At 46.9% G+C, this 21,544-nt stretch overlaps 2 protein-coding genes across 2 annotated transcripts in view; one reads left to right on the forward strand and one right to left on the reverse strand.

Annotated features, from left to right (window-relative positions):
• Positions 1 to 6,386: 6,386 nt before the first annotated feature.
• Positions 6,387 to 16,739, reverse strand: RIBC2 (RIB43A domain with coiled-coils 2). The gene is made up of 7 exons (XM_060166912.1): positions 16,626 to 16,739; positions 15,744 to 15,825; positions 12,618 to 12,962; positions 11,488 to 11,606; positions 9,987 to 10,214; positions 7,613 to 7,779; positions 6,387 to 6,465 (listed from the first exon to the last, which is right to left on the reverse strand). The coding sequence occupies exons 1-7, from the start codon at positions 16,737 to 16,739 to the stop codon at positions 6,387 to 6,389; spliced, it is 1,134 nt and encodes a 377-aa protein (XP_060022895.1).
• A 342-nt stretch (positions 16,740 to 17,081) lies between these two features.
• The window catches only part of SMC1B (structural maintenance of chromosomes 1B), an 85,971-nt gene continuing 81,508 nt past the window's right edge, over positions 17,082 to 21,544 (forward strand). Inside the window, exon 1 of the mRNA XM_060166896.1 lies at positions 17,082 to 17,190. Coding sequence (XP_060022879.1) covers positions 17,082 to 17,190 — 109 coding nt within the window. The remainder of the gene's footprint in view (positions 17,191 to 21,544) is intronic.

The following is a 21,544-nucleotide window of genomic DNA, read 5'->3' on the forward strand; positions in this document are numbered from 1 at the left end:
TGCAAGGATCCAATGACATTATGTCAGTGACACTTGTCTACAATGCAGCATGTAGATGTCAGAGGTTATTAGGCAGGTAGAACTGGAGAGAGGGAGGTGACGTCTTGAGGCTACGGAGCTCTGTGTCCATGAAATGGGGCTGGCTGGTAGTGTTACCAAGTCCAAGCTCATACTGGCTTGATGGGCCAATATATTGAGAGACAAGTTGTTGGGACAGGGAGTAGCAACTTTGTTTGAAAAGCCAGCGTATTGAGAAGACGGTGGACTCATGTCCCAAAGACCCATCTTGCCTGAGTTAGAATTCAGGCTCCTTTTATACGAAAAGGGGAGTGGGGTAAAGTCAAGCATTTCCTGGTTCCCATCAGCCTCCGGAGAGGAGGTGTTCATTTCTTCCTCCCTGCAGTCATTCACAGGTGGGCCCGCTCTGGAGGTTTCCTGTGAGCTAAACAAAGGTATTTTAGCTTAACGCTCATTACCTGGGAGGCAGGGTTCCCAGAGATGGGCCACCATGTATAATTTAAGCTTATAGGCAACATCCCTTTAGTGATGAACTTGTAATAGAACACAAAGGTTCTTCCCCATTACAGTAGCAAGGGTGGTAGGGAACACTAAGGGTAGGGAGACTGATGGTGATTCAGCTTATCTGGGTTTGAAACCAGCTCCCCCCATTACTAGCTGTTTGACCTCTAGCAAGTTGATGACTTCTCTGCTCTTCAGCTTCCTCATGTGTAACACCAGGATAAACAGCGATCATGCGGTTGTCGAGACAAGCTGATATTCCATGTAACACACTTCACTGAGTTCCTGCCTGGCACATAGTAGGTGTTGGATTAGCAGGAACCGTTCCTATAATGGGGGATATTTGGAAGCCAAAGGAGTGTGGCGTAAGCATAACTGGGCTGTCAAAGATTATGGAGGAACGTTTTACACTCTAACTATGTGAAATGTGTAAAATTGGATACGTGTGCTGCAATTTGCATATTTGGAAAACAGACAAAAGCAAGAGAAAAACACTCAGCAGGGGCAGGAAGATTCGCCAAAAGTTTTAAAAATAATTGCGTCAAATGATTTCGTACCAGTCCCTTATGCTGAGGATATATGCTTTTCCCGTAGAAGATGCTTATTAAAAACTCTGGAGTGAGAATCTTGGAAGACCAGATGATACGAAAGGGCCAAATTCTGCATGAAATGGTGTGGGCAAGAACCAATTAAAATTTTATCTTCATTTGGACCACAGTTACTAGAGGGTACACACTGCTGGACAAGTTATACACAGGAAGTCTGGACAGGTAAGGAGGCACTGACAAATAAAAAACGTTTCCAAATTATTCCTTTAGTCAATCTACCCTTTAGCAAAGTCAGAAGCGCTGACCCTTGAGCAGTGACTAGTAATAGTAACATAATTTTGCTAGGTTTTCCTAAAGGAGGGTAGTCCAAAGAAAACAGGCAGGGAAAGATACTAGTAAAAACATTGAGAACCAAAACGAAGTTTCTGATGTGTGCAAAGATACACACTATTGAACACACAAACTGTGTTGTGTGCAATTTCTGTTTATATTACTTCATCAGTAAAGATGTTCTATTGGTGAAACAATGACCCAGGATTTAAATATTCGTATTTGCCATTAAGATACTATGCAGTGTCCAGGGTCTTGATTCTACAAAGGCTCTTGGTTGTACAACACCATCTACAAACAGATACTAGGACAAAGGAGGAACAGGGCAGTGGGCCCTAGAGAGGAATAAAGGTGCACAGCTCACTTCTACAGTATGCAATCATGAAACGCTGCGTGTGCCTTTTCTCTGTTGGGCCATCTGTAAAGTAGGGATAAGAGGATAGACAAAGGAATTTGGTTCTAGGATTATACCCCTTAGTCTGCAAATGAATTCAGTCTCCACATACTCAACTAGAACAGACTGGCAAGGCCAGGAGTAACACAGAGGCTACAAAGGAGAATCCTTGAATTATTTAGCATAGGGCTAATCCTTCCTTTTTCAGTTTTTCCCTCCATCATTCTGAACACTAGAACTTGAACTCAGAATAAAGATAAAGAACAATGTGCAAGTGACTTTTTCCCCCTTCCTAGCTATTTTATGGCTTCTTCTATTATGTTTTAATTCTGATGTCATTTATTGGCACAAAAATTACCAGATACAACATGGTGTCTAGACATGGCTGCACCGTATATTTTGTGCATTTAGTTTAATATTTCTTTTGCTCCTAATTCCCAACATGTACTAGACCTTCCCCCTCTGTGTCAGCACCTCCGTGACAGCATTTCTGTATTCCATAGCTTCTTTTTTTATAAATTAGACTGTAGTTTTTAGAGTCTAATTTCTTATAAATTAGACTTACTTTTTAGGTTTACAGAAAAATTGAGTGGAAAGTTCAGACACTTCCCATATACCTACTTCCCCCCTCCCCAGTTTCCCATGTTACTAACAACTAGCTTTAGTGTAGCACATTTGTGTAAATTAATGAGTCAATAGTGATACACCATTATTAACTCAAGTCCATAGTTAGGGTTTGCGCTTTGTGTCGTACGTTCTATGGGTTTAGACAAATGTATGATGACCTGTATCCACCATCGTAGCATCATACAGAATAGTTTTGCTGCCCTAAAAATCCTCTGTGCTCCCTTTATTTACCACCCCCACCCCACCCCCCACCCCAAATCCCTGGCATACATTGATCTTTTTACTGTCTTCACAGCTTTGCCTTTTCCAGAACGTCATAAAGTTGGAATCATACAGTCTGCAGGCTTCTCAGATTGGCTTCTGTCACTCAGTGATATGCATTTACGGTTCCTCCGTGTCTTTTCATGGCTTGATAGTTCACTTCTTTTGAGCAAAGAATAATATTCCACTGTATGGCTGGACTGCTGTTTGTTTATCCATTCCTCTGCTGAAGGACATCTTGGCTGTTTCCAAGTTTTGGCAAGTATGAATAAAGCCGCTGTAAATATTCATGTGCAGGGTTTTGTGTGGACATAGGTTTTCAACTTATTTGGATAAAGTCAAATGACTTTTGAATCCTCTTATTTTAACTTTTCTGTGCTGTTTTGTTTTAGATGTGTCTTTTGTAAGCATCATATAATGGGAATTTTAATATTTTTAATTTTTTAATAGATTTTTTAAGTTCAGAGTGATTTTATTAGATCAAATATTCTTTTTTTTAAACATCTTTATTGGAGTATAATTGCTTTACAATGGTGTGTTAGCTTCTTTTTTATAACAAAGTGAATCAGCTATATGTATACATATATCCCCATGTCCCCTCCCTCTTGTGTCTCCCTCCCACCCTCCCTATCCCACCCCTCTAGGTGGTTACAAAGCACTGAGGTGATCTCCCTGTGCTATGCAGCTGCTTCCCACTAGCTATCTATTTTATCTATAATGTATATATGTCCATGCCACTCTCTCACTTCGTCTCAGTTTGCCCTTCCCCCTCCCTGATAACTGGAATTTTTAAAAGCCGGTTTGTGGAGAGATAGACAATGAAGCAAATATTAGCAAAATATTAATTGTAGAATCTAGGTAGTAGGTGTGTCAGTGTATTGTATAATGATTTCAATTTTTCTGTATGTGTGACATTTTTCATAATAAATGTTCGGGGAAAAAGTGAAAAACCAAGAAACAAAACAAAACCCTCTGGAGTGTATGTGTCTGTAAAATCGTAATGGGGCCATTCAGAGGAGCCATGGAGAGGGTCCCACACCGGGAACCTGGCTCTGCCTTCCAGGTGGAGGCAAGTTACTCAACCTCCCTTCTTTTGTCTTCTCTCGGCAGGACGGCAATCACAACATCCAGGGGTGCACGGGTGTTGCAACAACCTACCCAACACTGGGCCTGGGATGCGGTAGTTGAATTAATCCCTGGGGTTCATTCATTTTCCTGCCTGAGAACCACGGGGAATGTGTTGTGCTGCTGGTCACCAGCAGAGGGCGCACTTAAAGCAAGCAAATGTCCGGGTTTCGCGCCTCGCCTTCCTTTCGGAATATTTTTTATAATGATGCGAAATTCAACTCTACTCAGTGCTCTGTGGTGACCTAAATGGGAAGGAAATCCAAAGAAGAGGGTATGTATGTATATGTAGCTGATTCACTTTGCTGTGCAGCAGAAGCACAACATTGTGAAGCAACTATACTCCAATAAAAATTAATTTTAAAAAAAAGATGCGAAATTCAGAGTCAAAGCAAGTCTCTCCACTTTGGGCCTGTGATTCCAGGCCTATAACTGGTGTTACTGACGACTGCAGGGTCCTTCTAGCGCCATCACCCTCCTAGCCTGTGCCCAGCAGCCCGGTGTATGATTCCACCTCCCACTCCTGTGCAAGGACCTACTTCCATAAATGGGTCTCCCACTAGACTGTGAGAGATCCTAGCCCAGGGCCTGGCACAGCGTCCAGGATTTGAAGAGCACTCGATGTGCACTGAATGAACTGACATCACCTCCCATCACTCATTTTATCTCCCTGCCCAACTGCAGGAGGATTAACAATCTACACAGGGTGTCGCTCATCCAGGGCCCTCCCCGAAGCGTGGCTTGTTCAGCCTGGGCAACAACATTCTCAATGGGATTATCCTGGGAAGCAAGCGGGCAGGTGCCCCTCTGCATTTCCCCCATTAAGGGTTGAATTGTGCCCTTCCACCCCCCCCAGAAGGTATATTGGATTCCTAACTTCCAGTACCTCAGAATGTGACCTTATAAATAAGGTCATTGTAGATATAGTTTAGGTAAAGTCATTAAGCTGAACCCTAATCAAATATGGCTAGTGTCCTTATGAACAGGGAAAATTGGGACGCAGACACACAGGGGATGAGAATGCCACGTGAAGGTGAAGGCATAGATGTGGGTGATGGAACACCAAAGGTCATCAGCAAACCTCCAGAAGCCGGGAGACAGGCCAGGAACAGGTTCTCCTGCAAGGTCCTCAGAAGGAACCAGCCCTGTCGACACCTTGGTCTCGGATTCTGGCCTCCAGAGCTGTGAGGAACTGTACATTTTTTGTTTAAGCTCCCCAACATGTGGTACTTTGTTATGATAGTTTCCAGGAAACTATACACCCTCAACATGCTTCTCTAAAGGATGTTCAGCTCCAACTGATCCACCTGGGAACACCCTGCCAATGCTCAGGCTCTGGTTAAACACCAGCCAGTGAAGGGTTTCCAGCTGGGGAGAAAGAGGCGCTGTGTTTAGAAGAGGGATGTGGGCTAAGCAGCTAGCACTGGCGTATCCAGCTCCACCTTGGCTAATGATGAAGTGCCACCGAGAGCTGCCACTTGTCACTGGCCAGACGCATATGGTCCTGCAAGAAGCCTACACGGAGAAGGTAGAGGTAACTGGTCGGGACCCAGTCATCTGGGCCTGGGAGCTAGTGACCCCGTTACTGCTGGACAGACTCTCCCCCTCCCCCCGTGTAAGTTGCCTCCCTTCACCTCCCTACTGGCAAATTCCAAAGCACGGTTCAAGACTCTGCAGACTGCTAGTCGTCCCCAACTCTGTGCTCTTCCATCTTTTACACCATTGCGGAATTATTGCCTGTCACGTGGTTAGCCAGCAAGGCTCCCCAGCCTCCGCCGCAGCGAGGCATGGTCACATGACTAAATTCTGGCCAATAGGGTGTGAGCAGAGGTGAAATGTACACTTCCGGATCCACGGCCTTGCTGCTGTGCTACGTTCACCCACCCCTTTTCTTCCCGTTTTCTCCTGCCTGCTGGCCTGAATGTGATAGGTTGGTGGGAGCTGGAACAGCGTTCCGGGACCACAGGATGCTAGATGGCAGAGCAATGAGGGAGCACTGCTCAGCTGGGGCTCTGACGAGAGGAGGAAATAAACTTGTGCCTTTTTGGCCACTCGTGTTTTGGGTCGTGTTACCGGGAGCCAGGAGAGAGAAGTGGTTGAGAGCCAGACACCCTGGGTTCAACCCCAGGTCCACCACGTCCCGTCAGCGTGACCTTGGGCAAGTCACTTAACGTGTCTATAGCTCAGGCTTTTCACCTGGAGAATGCGAGTAATAAAAATACCCACCCCGGGCTGCTGTGAGAACCAAATTTGTTAATTCCACGTGAAGCGGTTAAAATGATGCCCGTGAGTATTGGCGATTGCACCAGCTGAACCTAGCGTCTAATACGCAGGCTTTCTTCCCTGTATCTACAGCACCAGAGCTGCTCTAGAAATAGTCTGAGCTGAGTTGAACGGACACTAATGCTCCTCATAGAAGTACAGGAAGGGGTTTAATCAAGTTTTGTGTACGGTGGAAAAATTAAGTTCAACAGTACTTATGGACCAAAGAGCGCCTTTTTTTTTTTTTAACACATGGGACTCTTCAAGGTTACTGCCCTTTATAGGTAAACGATTCAGAGGGAAAGAAGGTGCCTTTTTCATTATCGACTTCTTGTATTAAATTGTGCGAAATAATCTTCTGTGAGATGATTTGTACAGATTTCCTTCATATATTTTTTCCTGATAATAAAACAAGGAGAAAAAGAAATCAGCAAATGCCTGACTTCCTAAACATTCTACTGTTTAACTGGTGTGTTAACCCCAGGATACAGAGTGCATTCCAGCCCTACGAGCTAAAGGGGGAGGAAGGGGGCATTGCATCACTGCTGATTAGTTTAGCGACCTGCGCACGTGAAATGTGGGGATATCTTAGAATTCCATGATTGTTAAGACATTTGCTCATCCCATTTGATTTCTGTGAGATTCTCTCTTAATTCTCCTTATTTAGGCCCCCAGTGATGGACCCACCGATAAACAGACATTGGAAAAAATACTGGTGGATCCCCTCCGAGTTCAAGCCAGAGCTTGATGAATAGAGAGATAAATAAGTAAATAAATAATGGGTTGGGGTTTTTTTAGTGACAAATTCACCTACTGATCTGCATTTGACATCTTCTGTAGCTGGAACTCTGAACTACCCCTGGGGCCTTTCTGAAATGAAGAAGAGGCTCCAGACTTGTGCCCAGGAGCCCCTTCCTCTCCCCGGGGAGCCCTCCCTGCAGTGGGCAGCTGGCACTGTCCTCCCCCACGTCTGAGCCAAGCAGCCTCCTCCCGGAAGCCCACCCGGTGCCCTCCCCTGGGACTCCTGGTGGCCTCCGTGTACTCCATCACCAGCACCCGTGTCCGAGCCTGCTGGGGTCCGCCAGTGCCCAGGTGAGGACCGTCCAAGGAGGGGTGTTTACAGGTTGAGGGCACAAAGCAATCTCAATCCCTGGTCTGCGCGGGGACCAATGGTTTCCTCGCACTTAATTTCTGGCTTCTTAGCTCTGAGTCCTTCTTCCCCTTCTCTTTACCAGGAGGCTATGCTATAGCCCCAACCACTGCTGCTACAGGGCCTCTGGTGAAATACACCCCAAGGGTCCTGAGCCCTTGGGTGGGAAGGATTCAAGGAGGGTGAGCCAGGGGTCCAGGAAAGGACGGTGCCTACTCTATGGGCCCTGCACGGTCAGCGCCTACCCCCGCCTTCCCCGAGCCTGATTCCCTCGATGATGCCCCCAATTCCCACCTGCCCCCCTTGACCCTAACCTGATCCCAGCCCCCTCTGCCTGCCCTCCCCACCCGTACCCCCATCTCCCCGCTCCCGCCCAGGCCCCCGCCTGGCACTGACTGCGAAAGCTGCTCCTTGGCCAGGCTGAGGTTGTTGCAGTCCAGGGCTCTGCGCAGGTCACGCCGTTGGCACTGCTGCTGTCGCTCAAGCAGCAAGGCGGCGCGAGCCCGCTGGACCCTCTGCCGGTCCCAATCCATGTCTCGCTGGCGCTCTTCTTCCTGGAGCCTCTGGAGAGAGGAGAGGTGACTCACCACCGCCTGTCCCCAGCACAAGAGCCCCAAGGGGATTGTCTCAAGGAGCCGGCCTTTCATTTTACAGATGGAGAAACTGAGGCCCAGAAGGGGGCAGGTAGGTGAGCAACGTCATGCCGGAAATCAGAGGAGACCCCCCCCCACCTGTCATCATGCTGGTGGCCCAGCTGATTCCCCCTCTTGGGAGGCCTTGGCTGGTCCTCTGAGCCTGAAGGGACAGCAGAGTCTCAGTTCCAACAGTGGTTCCCAGCCCAGGGCTCCATAAGCAGGGCCCACGGGTGTCAGGTCCTCTGCATCTGGGATGCTACCAGTGGGCAGTGGCACCACCTGGCTGGTCACTGGGGTCCTCTGGTCACTTCTAGAATGTGCTGATGCCACAGCCCCACCCCGGGACAATGGCTCAGGATCTTGGGGTGAATTTCTCTGTGCTCTTTACAGCAGAGTGCCTTGAAAGTATCGTCTGCACTTGCTGTCTCCTGGCCCTCCTGCCTGTTCTCTCTCCAGCCCATTAGACAGGCTGCCACCCCTCCACCAAAGAGGTGACTGCCCAGTGCTGGGTCCGGCATCCAGTCGGCAGCCCGCCAGTGGCGTTTGACCCAGGGGTTCCCACGCTCCCTCTGAATTCACCACTGCTTGCATCCCTCCTACCTCTCTGGCTGCTCCCTTTCAGGCCGCTTTGCTCTTTATAAATGATGGGGGTGGGAGGGGAGGGTCCCTCTGTCTACGCTCACTCCCTTTGTGATCTCCAGGTTCGCTGCTTTAAATACTCTCAGTGCAGTGATGACTTCCTGTTTATGTCTCCAGCCCAGATCTCATTCTGAGCCCCAGACTCTACATCCAGCTGCCTGCTGGACCTTACTTGGAAGTTGTGTCAGAAAATATAACTTGTCCACCAGTAGCCATTTTTCCTTCTTTCTTAATAAAAGAATCACCAGCACTTCACTGCCTGGAATAAATACTACATTTCTTCTTTATAGTTTGGGGCAACCTAGTGACTGAGTTGTCCGACGAAATGTCTTGTGAAACTTCTAGGAAGTGTCCTTAGCGTTCGTACCCCTTCCTCCTTCCTGCCAGCTGGAATATGCATATGATGACTGGAGCTCAAGCAGCCATCTTGCACTAAGAGGTGGGAACCAGGTGATGAGGATGGCAGAACTTTAGTCAATGGTCGTGGAGCTGCCATACCAGCCCTGGGCTGTTTTCTTAAGGATTTAGTCTACATGCAAGAGATAAAGTTCTATTTTCTTTAAGATGGTGTTATTTGGGATTTTCAGCTGAATCCTAGCAGACATAGATATCTAAAGAACATTGCACACAACATATCCAAAATTGTGCTTGTGATTTCCATTCTCCCATGAACTTCCCTCCTGGACTTGTTCCTACCACCATCTTCCCATCTCTGTAAGTGCCAGCTCCTTCCTTCTCGTTGCTCAGGCCAGGATGCCTGGAGTAATCCTTAACTCCTCTGTCTCTCATATGCCATGCCAAACCCTTCAGCCAATTCTGTTGGCTCTAACTTCCAAATACATCCAGAATCCGACCACTTCTCAGCACCACTGCTGCCAGCGCCCTGGCCTCAGCCAGCACCATCTCTGACCTCGACCATCAGCCTCCCCAGTGATCTCTCTCCTTCCTGCCTTATCCCCCTAAGTCCACCTTCAACACAGCGGCAGGAGGGATCAACTGTGAGATCCTGTCTCTCCTCTGCTCAGAACCCGCCAGAGCTCCCCATTTCGGTCACAAAAAAGGCAAAGTCTTCCCCAGTGGCCTGCCAGGCCCTCAACCTTCCACCTCTTGGACCTCATCCCACCCTCTCCCCTCCCTCCACTCCAGCCACCAGATGCCTCCTTCTCTGAACACGTCAAGACGGCCCTTCCTCAAGGCCTTTGCCCTTGCTCTTCACCCCGCCTGATTGTCCTTTCCGCAGACACGTGCAAGGCTCCCTCTGCACCTTCAGCCCTTTGTTCCAGAGCCATTGGTCCCCTGATGACCCTCCTCACGCCCAGCAATCTCAGCCCCTTCCCCAGCCTCCTGCCCTCCCTAGCACTTGTCCTCCTCTCACTAGAACACAGACTCCTTGAGGGCAGCTTCTAGGGCCGAGCGTGACAGTAGCTATAACTAGATGCTTGAGGAAGGTGGCAGGGAGCACAGGGCCCCATCTGAGGGCTTGGGGGCACAGGCACCAGCTTCTCCTGGACTTGCTGTTTCTGAAGCAGGCGGATGTGCTCCAGCTGCTCCCGGCTCATGCCCTTCCAGCGGTTGGGGACCACGCGATGGGGCCCGAAGGAGCTGGCTGCCTGCTGCGGGTTCTCCGAGAGCAGGTCCCCACGCAGCAGGTTGGAGATCTCGGCCAGGTTGTCCTCTTGGTCCTGTTTTTTCTGTTGGATTTTCTTTTCCGCTGACTCCAAGGCCTGCTCAGGGCAAGATATTAAGGGAGATGCTCTGAGCGACCCCGGTGGGACTGAGGCACGGGCTGACAAGTCTCACTTGGGGCCCTTGAAGGAAAAATGTGCTCAAGGGCACCGGGGATGGGGGGACTTGTCAGGCATGGATGTGGGGAGGCCCTCAGACCCCCAGCTGCCTGGGAGATGCTGGGTGAGTGGACTGGGCTCAGGGAACCACTACCTGTTGGTCGTGTGCATAACTGCTGCACGTCTTTGTCTGCAGTGATTTGCCAAAGCAGGGAGCTGCCTCCCTCTGTTAGGCTGCCATCTCCCCTGGGCTTGGCCTCACCCACCCCAGGACAGGGCTGTGTACCCCTCCGTGTGGTCCTGGTCACCCTTGGACGGCGGCAGGCCACAAAGAACAGCCAACCAAGTGATTCACAGCAGTGGTGATTTCTAAAAGGTGCTCCCACTGCCTGCAACCTCAGCCCCAGGGACAAATAAATTCCTGGCCAAATCCCTATTCACATGAGGATGATGGGTGGAGGGAACGGGCCCTGGCTGTGTGACCTGGAGCAAGTCACCTCCCCTCTCTGGGCTGCAGTTATTTCTCCGTAAAGTCAAGAGACGGATTGAGAGACATTTGTCAGTGTTACCAGTTCTCTTTAGTAATGAATGGACAGGGCACTTTTTGAGGTGCCCACACACAGCAGGTGCTCACAAGGAGGCCAGCTGAACTACGTTACGTAAGCCCACGCCTTGCAGCTGGACAGGCTGGGATTTGAATACTGGACTTGCGGTCTTTGGAAGTCCAGTATTTGAATCTGCCAAAGCAACTCAGATTAGTACTTAGGCATCCCAAAGAAAGTCAGTTCCCCACTCTGAGCCCGTTTCTTTATCGATTAAATTGGGTTAATCACGCCCCTCTGAAAGGGTTGTTGAACACAGTGACTAATAAGAGCAGCCGATTGTTGCAGGGATTAAAAAGAATTGCTGGGCTTCCCTGGTGGCGCAGTGGTTGAGAGTCCGCCTGCCGATGCAGGGGACACGGGTTCGTGCCCCGGTCCAGGAAGATCCCACATGCCGCGGAGCGGCTGGGCCCGTGAGCCATGGCCGCTGAGCCTGCGCGTCCGGAGCCTGTGCTCCGCAACGGGAGAGGCCACAACAGTGAGAGGCCCGCGTACCACAAAAAAAAAAAAAAAAAAGAATTGCTATCATTGATGAGTCAAGGAGGCTGGGGCACGCCGGGGAGGTGGCTGTGTGTTTGTCTTCCCCTCCAGACAGAGCCTGGGGTATACACCTGGTTCTTGTTGAATTCTTTCACAGCTGTACAAACCGCCCTTCTGGTGGTGCTTTCCAGATTCTGTAAATGCTTGGCTGTTTCGTCAAACTGCAGCCTTGTCTTCAGGTAGAGATCCTCTGGAAGGAAGCAAAACGCAATCAAACCTTGCGTGCCTGCCCAGAGATCCTTCCGAGATGTGCAGAGCACCCTGCGGAGTAACTGTTTCTCATCACGGCCCCATCCAAAGAAAGGGGGTGTATCGGAAGGCTGTGGGAGATTGACATGAGTCAATTCAAGTAAAGCTCTTAGATGGGTGCCTGGCAGTCTTAGCAATCACCACTGTGGCCTGGTAATGTCTGCTGTGGATTGGTAATGTCTGCCGTGGAACCAGGGAAGAGGGGTTTAGAGGGCAGCATCGCAGGAGGTAAGGTCAGACTTGTTGGTCCTTGAAATAAATTTGGTTTTTATTGAGTAAAATGAGAAGGCATTGGTTTTGAGCAAAGGATCCAGCTTAACTTTTAATGGGATCATTCTGGCTGCTGGGTTGAGAAAAGACTATAGAGAGACTAGGGCAGAAGCAGGGAGACCAGTTAGAGGTTATTGCAGTGATCCAGTTGGGAGATGCTGACTGCTAAGTCCAGAGTGGTAGTGGAGGACATGGTGAAGGTGGTTGGAATTTGGGAAGACTTGCTGCTGGACTGCGTGTGGCATTTGAGGGAAAGGAAGGAGTCAAGATGACTTGGGTTTGGGCCTGGGCAACTAGAGGAACAGAGCTCCCATTGATGGAGGTGGACGGCCAGGTTCAGGGGATGATCAGAGTTTCTTACTGGACACGAACTGATATAGGCTGGACCTATGTCTTGCCCACACACTGAGGGCCGGGAGCGATGCTGAGTTACCCTGAACTCCAGCATCCCACTGGGGCCCGGACAGAGCACAAGCTCAGAAGGTGTTTCCTGCGTGATGAGCACGTGGCTGAAGATGCTTAAATCCTGGAACCCGGGTTCTCATGTTTCTTTCTTTGGCCACGTGGCCAAAGTAACATATTAGTGAGACTTAAAAGACAAAATGAAACAAGAAAAAAAAAAGGGGGGGATTGTTTTGTTGAAGGAAGTATTGAGACCCATTTGTCTTTTTTGTTCCATTACCTGCGCATTTTTGGTTGGCGCGGGCCATCTTCCATTCCCTTTGCTGTTGCAAGGACCATTCCCTGTTTTGTTCCTCTTGGAATTTCTTCCTCTGATAGAAGTTTAAATCCTCTCCCATGAATTTCTGCATTCCTGATACTGTATTCCGAGCATCATTATCTGACTGCCGGGCTGGAAGATCTTTCTTAAGGGCTAGGGGGTCGGAGAGGTCAAATTCACGGCGAGTTTCTGGCTTCTGAAAGCTCTGTTGGAAATCATTGATAGCTTTACAGAGATTTTTCCTATCTCTCCTTTCCCGGTCTTCTGATATGCATGCGATCTTGTCATTTTGTCTCATTTCAGCAGCTAGAAGAGATACAGCTTACGATTCAGAGGAAAGACATAAATTTGAATCTGAGGCAGGAGATAGATGGGTCCCAAGCTAGGCCTTTACAGCTGGCCTCCCGTGTACATTTCATGGAGCAGGAAAAAGTGGGCTTTGGGCCAGACACTAACAACTAGTCTCCTGTTTGCATTAGGACATAGATGGGCTCCAGGTTAGACATTTAAAATCAGCCTCCTGTTTGCTCTCCGAAATGGAAGTAACAACAGAAACGAGGTAAACAGCCAGGCTTTGTCTCCTGAGGACGCCTGAAGATAACAGTCGTGGCAGGAACAGAGAGGGGCTAACCCTTGTTTGGGTAAAGGATCAAAAGGTCACATATTTCCCATCCTTGGGGCAAGGGAGACATTGCACATGCGCAGAAAGGCTCCTTGGGGGTCAAAAAAGGAGGGGGCACCACTCCATAACAGGTGATGCTGAGGCCGTCCCATAGGCCTCTGGGCTGAAATACCATCTTGCAAAAAAATTTGCGCACGCATGTTGGGGAGGGTCCTAGGGCAGGTCACGTGTGGAAAAAGAAGCCAGATGATTGGCCAAAGGTAAACAGACCCGGAAGAACTGCCCTATATGAATGACGTCACCACCTCTTTACTGGGCCCCTCCTCATTAGGGGGGACACCCACACCCTTTCTCTCCCCGTGTGCATCTCTGCCCTGCTTCTGTCTTAACTAAGCAAACTGTTTCTCTGTATGCTCTCCCACTTGTTGTGCTGTGTCTCTAATAATAAACTTTGTAACTGTTTTTACAGTTTTTGCCTCCGTGAGAAATGCATTTTTCACTGGGGGCAAGAGCTAGGGGGTGTGGTGACTAGGATTCCTGCTTTTCATCCAAGCTCCCCAGGTTCAATTCCAGGGCAGGGAATTAAGATCTTGCTTCACGCCACCACTCACTGCTGCCTCTCCAAGATCAAATCCACTTAAAAAATGATTTTTAGTGATTCTAAAAGTAATCCAACCTTCCAAAAACTTAACACAACCATTAAAGGATTAGTATTCTGAATATTTAAAAAGCACCTACAAATCAACTTAAAAAAAAAAAACAATAAACAGCCTAACCAAAAAGGGGGCCAAGGAGAGGAAAAGGCAAATCAATATAAAGAAACCTGAATGATCAATAAACTTGTGAAAAGATCATCAACCTTACAAGATGGGAAACATCCAATGAATTGGAGAAACATTTCAAATGCAAATAATAGCAGGTATTAGTAAGGATGTGGGGAAACAAAGATTTCTCGTTTACTGCTTGTGGGAGTGTAACTTGGTACACTGTTATAACTTTGGAAAGCAATTTGCCAACATCCTGTAAAACTGAAAACATACATATACTATGACCTATCAATTCCATTTCTAGGTACATCAGGGACATGAACATTGGGACATAATGCAGGACAGTCATTAAAAAACTGGAAAAAATCTAAATCAGCCACCAGTAGAGGAATAAAGAAATTGTGGTTAAAATTCATATGACAAAATATCATAAAGCAATTAAAATGAATATTCTGTATGTAGATCACCTATAAATTCCAAAAATAGACTGTTGAATTTTTTAAATGTTGCAAAAGGATACATTCAATATAACATCATTTATGTAAAATTTTAAAACACACACACAAATTTTACATTGTCATGGATGTACATACCTAAATAGTACAAGTACAGAAACATGCATGGGAATGATCACACCTCTGAGAAGGGAAGAAGAGGAAAATGGTAAGGTGGGGGAGAGCTTTAGCTATGTCTGTATAACATTTAATTTTCAAAAAGCATGCTTAAGATATCTAAATCCAGTTTGGCAAAATGTTCATATCTTGTCTGGTGGTGGGTATGTATATGTCTGTCACGTCATTTTTGTACGTTTGAATTACTTTTTTAAACAAAAAATTTATTGAAGTATAGTTGACTTACAATGTTGTGTTAGCCTCTGCTATATAGCAAAGTGATTCAGTTATACATACATATATTCTTTTTCATATTCTTTTCCATTATGGTTTATCACAGGTTTGAATTACTTTAAGCTAGAATTTTAAAAGGTAAAAGGTTTAGAAAATATGAAACAGTATAAAGAAGAAAATCAATTTCACTCATCATGCCATCACGCCAACTTTACCACTGCTGACATTTTGGTATATTTCCTTTCTGTCTTTTTCTAAGCATATTTTTATGTATTTTAAAACATATATATTTATATATGTATTTAAACTTAATTGATAACCCACTGTATATACAATTTTGTACCCTGCTTTTTTCTATTTAAAAAATCTTTACAGTGCTTTAAAAGAAATTGCTAGACATGATGGGGGAAAAGGAATACTATTTGAGTATTTGATCGAAGAGCCGGAACACTATTATTTGAACCATATCTGGTTCTGAGTCAGCTCGCGGGTATGAGCTCAGGAGTGTGTGTTGTCTACTGTAAACAGCTGTCCCCGGTAGAAGGTCTTGAACTTTTTGGCAGAAAATGTGTGTGTTTAAAGTTTTTCATACCCAGTTTTTTAAGAAAACAGAGAAAAACATACATCTATCCTCACAATATATTTCCTACAGCTCACATAGAATTCAATAGCTGTTTTTCTTTTAAGTGAGGAAGCATCAGTGCATTAAGCTAATTGAGCACAAGAAATTGTGAAGTTTTAAAAGGAGGAAGAGCATGAAAATTGCAAGTTTTTACATATGTGAGGAAATGTGAACTGGGGTCGAAAGGCACACAGCCCTGAACCGCTAGATGGCCATTCAGGGAATGCTCACCAAAGGCTTCCTGTCTAGCTTTTTCAGTTGCTTCTTTTATCTTCTGGTCACAAACCTGAACATTCCAGGCTTCTGTGTCTCCCTGGGAAAGGAAAACAAAGGGAATTAGAGCCAGATAATTTGATTCAGTTGATAACAATCCTACTGTAAGTCAAATCTTGTCATACCCGGATGCTTTTGCTTATAGCTGGTTCTTCAGCCTGTCTTAAATTTCCCTAGAGCTTCCTTCTCCCCTTCTCAGTCAATAGATCCTCATCCTCAGAACACTGTTTAGGCATCACCTCCTCTGGGGAGTCCTCTCTGATTTCCTCTCCCAGCCCCAGTTGGTGCTCCCTGGCAGCCTTTGCTCGCCTCCTTCACAGCACTGACTCCACTGCATTATAATGTGACCATTTTAATGCCTGCCTCCTCCACTCTGGGCTATGAACTCTGCCAGGTCAAGTATTGCCTTGCTTCTCATCTCCTGGGCCCAGCTCAGGCTTGCCACAAGATAGGAACTCCACTGGCATTTGTCAAATGAACGGACTGGAGGGAATTCCTGGCAATGTAGAAAATCCGGCTCAGAGAGAGGAGAATCACGTTCCAGTCTTTGGCCGTTAACTCCAGGCAAGCTCTCTCCCCGCTGCAGGACTCAATTTGCCTGTCTGACAAGGGACAGGGAGCATTATTTGGTCTGTTAAGGTCTCCTCCATCCTCAGCAAAGTTAATACATGGAACAAATCTTCCCGGCAAAGCCTGGAGCCGTCTGCAGCTATGCCTGGATCAAAAGTTTCATTCCAAGGGTTCATCACCTCTTGTTTCCCGCCGCCCGCCTCGCTCGCCCCCAGCCGCTCCTCCACATTCCCTCCCGGCCCCTTTCCCTTCCGGGCCGGAGGGTCTCACCCCGATGATCCTGTTCCTGGCATTGAAGATCCGTTCCTGCCTGCGCAGCTCCTCATATCTCCTTTTGGCCAGGCCGAAGTTCTCCTCCAGGTCCTTGAGCTGCGCTACCTCCATGACTGTGACTCGCCAAGAAATTCTAAGAGGTTTTTAAAACATGCGAGATTAAAAGAAAAGACAACAAACATAAAAGAAGCTCAAGCCAAGCGAGCCTGGCTCCCTAGGAGATTGGGCTGGTGGGATCTGAGCCTGCTTCAGAGGTTCTCAGTCCGGCCTTCTCCCACCGCGCCAGAGGCGAGGAGACCCAGTTTCCTCGGAAACAAAAACAACTCCGGTTGCTAAGAAACAGCGCAGGGCTCGCTCGTGTTCGCGTTTTCCTCTCGCGAGACGGCGCAAGGCCCTTCCCGCTCTTTTCTGGCCAGCGTGTGAGGACGCGGCAGAGGCGCGGAGGGCGCAGCCATGGGTCGTTTGGAGGTGCTGCTTGTGGAGAACTTTAAGTCGTGGCGGGGCCGCCAGGTCATAGGCCCCTTCAGGAGGTTCACCTGCATCATTGGCCCCAACGGCTCCGGTAACTTGGGACCTAGAACGTCCCCACCTGCCGCGGTCGTCCGCGCCTCTTCCCGCCTGAGGGGACCTGAGGGTGGCCTCGCGGCCTGGACTCGGGCTCGACCCTCGCTATCCACCCCGAGGACGGGGGATGGGGTGGGAGGCGACCCTCAGACTCTGCCCAGGGCGGGTTGGAGGTGGCAGGGAGTTGCTTGCCGTCCACCCTAGGTTGACACTAGCCCTCGGCCCCGGACCCCCGGCCCTCGGACAACACCCCCAGGGGCCTGAGCCTCGCCCTCGGCCCCGGACCCCCGGCCTCCGACAACACCCCCAGGGGCCAGACCCCCGCCCCACCCCCCACCCGAGAGGTTCCACCCTGGACCCTCCTCTCCTACCGCCGCCCTGCCCCCCGCCCCCGTGGGCTTCTTCGGCCCTCAGCTTTGGTCACCTCTCCTCTCCATCCCCTTCCCTTTCTCGTCCAAAAAGATTAAGTGGGAGCGAGATCGGGAGGAAGTCATTGGTTCCGAGGAGCCCAAACAACCATTTGGATCCAAGGAAGCTTCGCAGGAATATTGTGAAAATGGCCGCGTTTGTTGAGCTTATTCCTGAGTTCCTGGCCCCGCTCTTTTTGTTTAATCCTCACAAATGGCTATGAGCCCCATTTTACAGTGGAGAAAACTGAGGTTCAGAGGGGCCAGATGAGTTTCCAAGGTTGCCCAGTAAGGGGCAGAGTCTGAACTGGAGTTGGGGCCTGGCCAGGCCCCCTTTGGCTCCATGATGGGAAACTGGGGTAATGAGCAGGGCAGGTGGAGTAGGGCCTAAAAGGATCGTGACCTTGAGAGCCTTCTGAAACCTGGAGTCTCCAGTTTGGCTCTCTTAGCCCAGCTTTCCTTTCTTAGCCTCAGTAAATCAATTTATTTGACAGACATGAATAGGACACTTGAATGTGTGCTTTCCCTACACACCAAATCTGGAATATAATTACTGTGAAACTATTGTGAAATTTCTGTCGCCTTATAAAAACAGCTGCTGTTGAAGGTTTTCTTTTGCACTTGGTATATGCGAAAGAATACCTGAGCTTAGATGCGTTCACGTATTTGAAGATTTCCTTGCCTCTTCTGTGTAATATATTTCCTCATTTTCATTTTATTCTGTTATCAGAAAACATTGAAAAAAATAATTACTGGAATCACTCCTGCACTGTTACCCTAACTAATCTTCTCCACTCTTTTATTGGGAAGTTGCTGAGCCCACCACCAGGGGATTTTCACCTTTTAACTGGTGATTATGTGAAGGGTTGCTCAGTTACATTTTGCACCTCCAAACAGTGCAATACTTGGAATGAGTATCTGTGCAGACTCTTGAACATCGTTTAGTCCACTTGAACTATATGCCCATTACCATTCAAGATCCTGTGAAAATGGTGCTTTGAACTTGTTTAACCTAGTGCCAAACGAGTTTCAAAATAATATTATTTCTTTTCCTAATTTAAAAATACTTTTTGTGATTAACAACATATCTTAACGTGATTGTGAAAATGCCTGTACAAATCCTCTTGCTCTCCCTAGATCCACATGCCCTGGAAGCTCAACTCCCCTCTAGAGAATCACTGGTATCCTAGAGACTATGCATAGAACCGGGTAAAGCCATTGTGGATCATTTCAGCAGTGTCTTCAATACCACCTGTCCACAACAGAAATTTCTGGTTTACTTATTTTTCAATTTTGCCTAAAGTGTTAACATTCTTTTTGCTATATGAAGGCCCAAACTCAATATAGTACTTATCCATGACCGATTTAATGGATGATATTCTATTTGTGTTCATTTGAGCACTTGTTGGTAGATCATCATTTTTAAAAATCTTACAGAATTACTGGCACATTCAGATAGAATTTGTTAAACCAATTGATAATTTCCCATCATGCTCATTTCCTGTTATACTTTAATTTAGTTAGTCATACTTTTTGTAATAATTTTCTATTGTCACTGCCTGCCAAAACTTGACATGTTCTCATTTGTTTGTTTTTATCTATTTATTTTTTAATTTTTTTACTTTTTCAATTTTTTGGCCATGCCACATGGCACGTGGGATCTCAGTTTCCCAACCAGGGATCGAACCCACACCCCCTGCATTGGAAGCATGGAGCCTTAACCACTGGACCACCAGGGAAGTCCCTTGTTTGTTTTCAATAAAATCTAATTTGGGGCTTTTTATAGGTAGCAGAAATTTTTCATTTTAAATTTTAACATTCGTGTTTTCCACTCAGATGCAGCAAATAAATGGTTGTTGCCTATATATAATGTTAGGAGCAAAAGAAGGTGTGTAGATTAAGACAGCTCCTGCTCTGAAGGTATAGGGAGTATAAGAAAATGACACATTAATTGAAATAGAAAGCCAGGTAACACTGTTTATGAAACTTTAAACAAGAAAAATACAACATCTGATTTGGGGAGTTTTGAGCAGGAAGAGGTGAAGATTAGGAAAGGTTTTCTAGAGGAGTTGGCATTTGACCTGGGCTCAAAGCATAAAGAGTATTTTTCCAGGGGTTTGTGAAAGTCTATTTGTGGGGCAGGTAATAGTCCAAATTGGCCAAAATATAGTGCATATTTAGGGAAGTTGTGGGATATAATGGAATTCTGTTGGATAAGTCCTTGCCAGAGTGAAGAGTTTATATTTAACTTTCTGGAAAAAGAAGTTAGACTTTGAAGGATTTTTATCAGTGAACTACCACAAGGGTGCCTGAGTCTATCTAAGGCCATCCTCTCCACTTGTGCTTTGGATCCTGTCCCCTCCTCAGTTCTTTGCTTTTGTAATTATTATCTTTCTCTCTTGAATTGTATCTTTCTCCCTTATTGGATAATTTTCATTGGCATAAATACATACATGCCTTATGAACACTCTCAGGACATCGAGGATCAGTTGATGTGTGAAAAGCAAGTATAGTACAATGTTAATTATAGAATTTAGTGGTGAATATATGGATTTTTACTATGAAATTCTTTCAACTTTCTTGTATGTTTGAAAATTTTATGATGAAATGCTTGGGGGGAAATCCCTTGAACCTCACTGTCTCCTTAGGCTATTGCCCCATTTTTTTTTTTATCAGTACAGCAAAACTCTCTGAAACCATTGTCTGTAGTTCCATTCTCTTCTCAGCCGCCTTGATTCAGTTCTCAGCCTCAAAGTCTACTGAAATGACACTTATCTAGGTCACTGTTGAGCTATATCTTATAAAAGTCAGCGGTTAGTTCCCTGTCCTCATCCTGTTTGACATTTCAGCAGTATTTCATTCATTTAAAAGTAATTGAGTGCCTACTGTGTGTCATGCACTGTTCTAGCTTGTTGGGGATTCATCAGTGAACATGATATAAAAATTCCTGCCTGTATAGAACTGACATTCAAGTGCAGAGAGACAGACAACAAACTAAATATGAGAAGTATATAGAATATTAAAGTGTTAAGGGTTTTTTGGGGGGGTTTTTTGTTTATTTTTTATAAATTTATTTATTTTTGGCTGCGTTGGGTCTTCGTTGCTGTGTGCGGGCTTTTCTCTAGTTGCGGCGAGCGGGGGCTGCTCTTCGTTGCAGTGCGCAGGCTTCTCACTGCGGTGGCTTCTCTTGTTGCGGAGCACGGGCTCTAGGCACACGGGATTCAGTAGTTGCAGCCCGTGGGCTCAGTAGTTGTGGCTCCCGGGCTCTAGAGCACAGGCTCAGTAGCTGTGGCGCACGGGCTTAGTTGCTCCGCGGCATGTGGGATCTTCCCGGCCCAGGGCTCAAACCCGTGTCCCCTGCGTTGGCAGGCGGATTCTTAAACACTGCGCCACCACAGAAGCCCCTAAAGTGTTAAGTTTTAAAGAGAAACAAGGGAGGGGAATAGTAAATGCTGGGGGTGTTTTAAAAGAAGTTGGTCATGGGAAGGCCTTGCTGTCAAGGAGGCAAGGTAGACCACATTTCATCTCTCCCTCCTTTCCCCAGGTGGTCTTATCCAGTCCCATCCTTAAGCTACTGACTTTCCAAATTATATTTCCAGCCTATAATATTTAGCATTTAGTTTCCTATTTCTAGTAGCCACCTAAAACAGTATAATCAGGAAGAGTAGTTAATTTCCTCTCCCCCACCACTACCAAACAACAAACCTGTTCCTTCTAAGGTCTTTACCAGCTCAGTAAAGGGCACAATTTACTCATTTATTCAGACAGAAAGCCAGAGTAATTCTTGATTCCTCCTTTTACCTTCTACACCCCACTTTCCTCATCCAGTCGCCTATAAATCTTAATGACTCTACCTCTGAAATGTATCCAGAATCCAATTGTTTCTTGCCACTCTTCACTACTACAGTTGAAGCTGCTAGAGCTCTCATTTGGACTATCGCTATA

This window comes from Lagenorhynchus albirostris, chromosome 11 (assembly GCF_949774975.1).
Source record: "Lagenorhynchus albirostris chromosome 11, mLagAlb1.1, whole genome shotgun sequence".
NCBI classification, from domain to species: Eukaryota; Metazoa; Chordata; class Mammalia; order Artiodactyla; family Delphinidae; genus Lagenorhynchus; species Lagenorhynchus albirostris.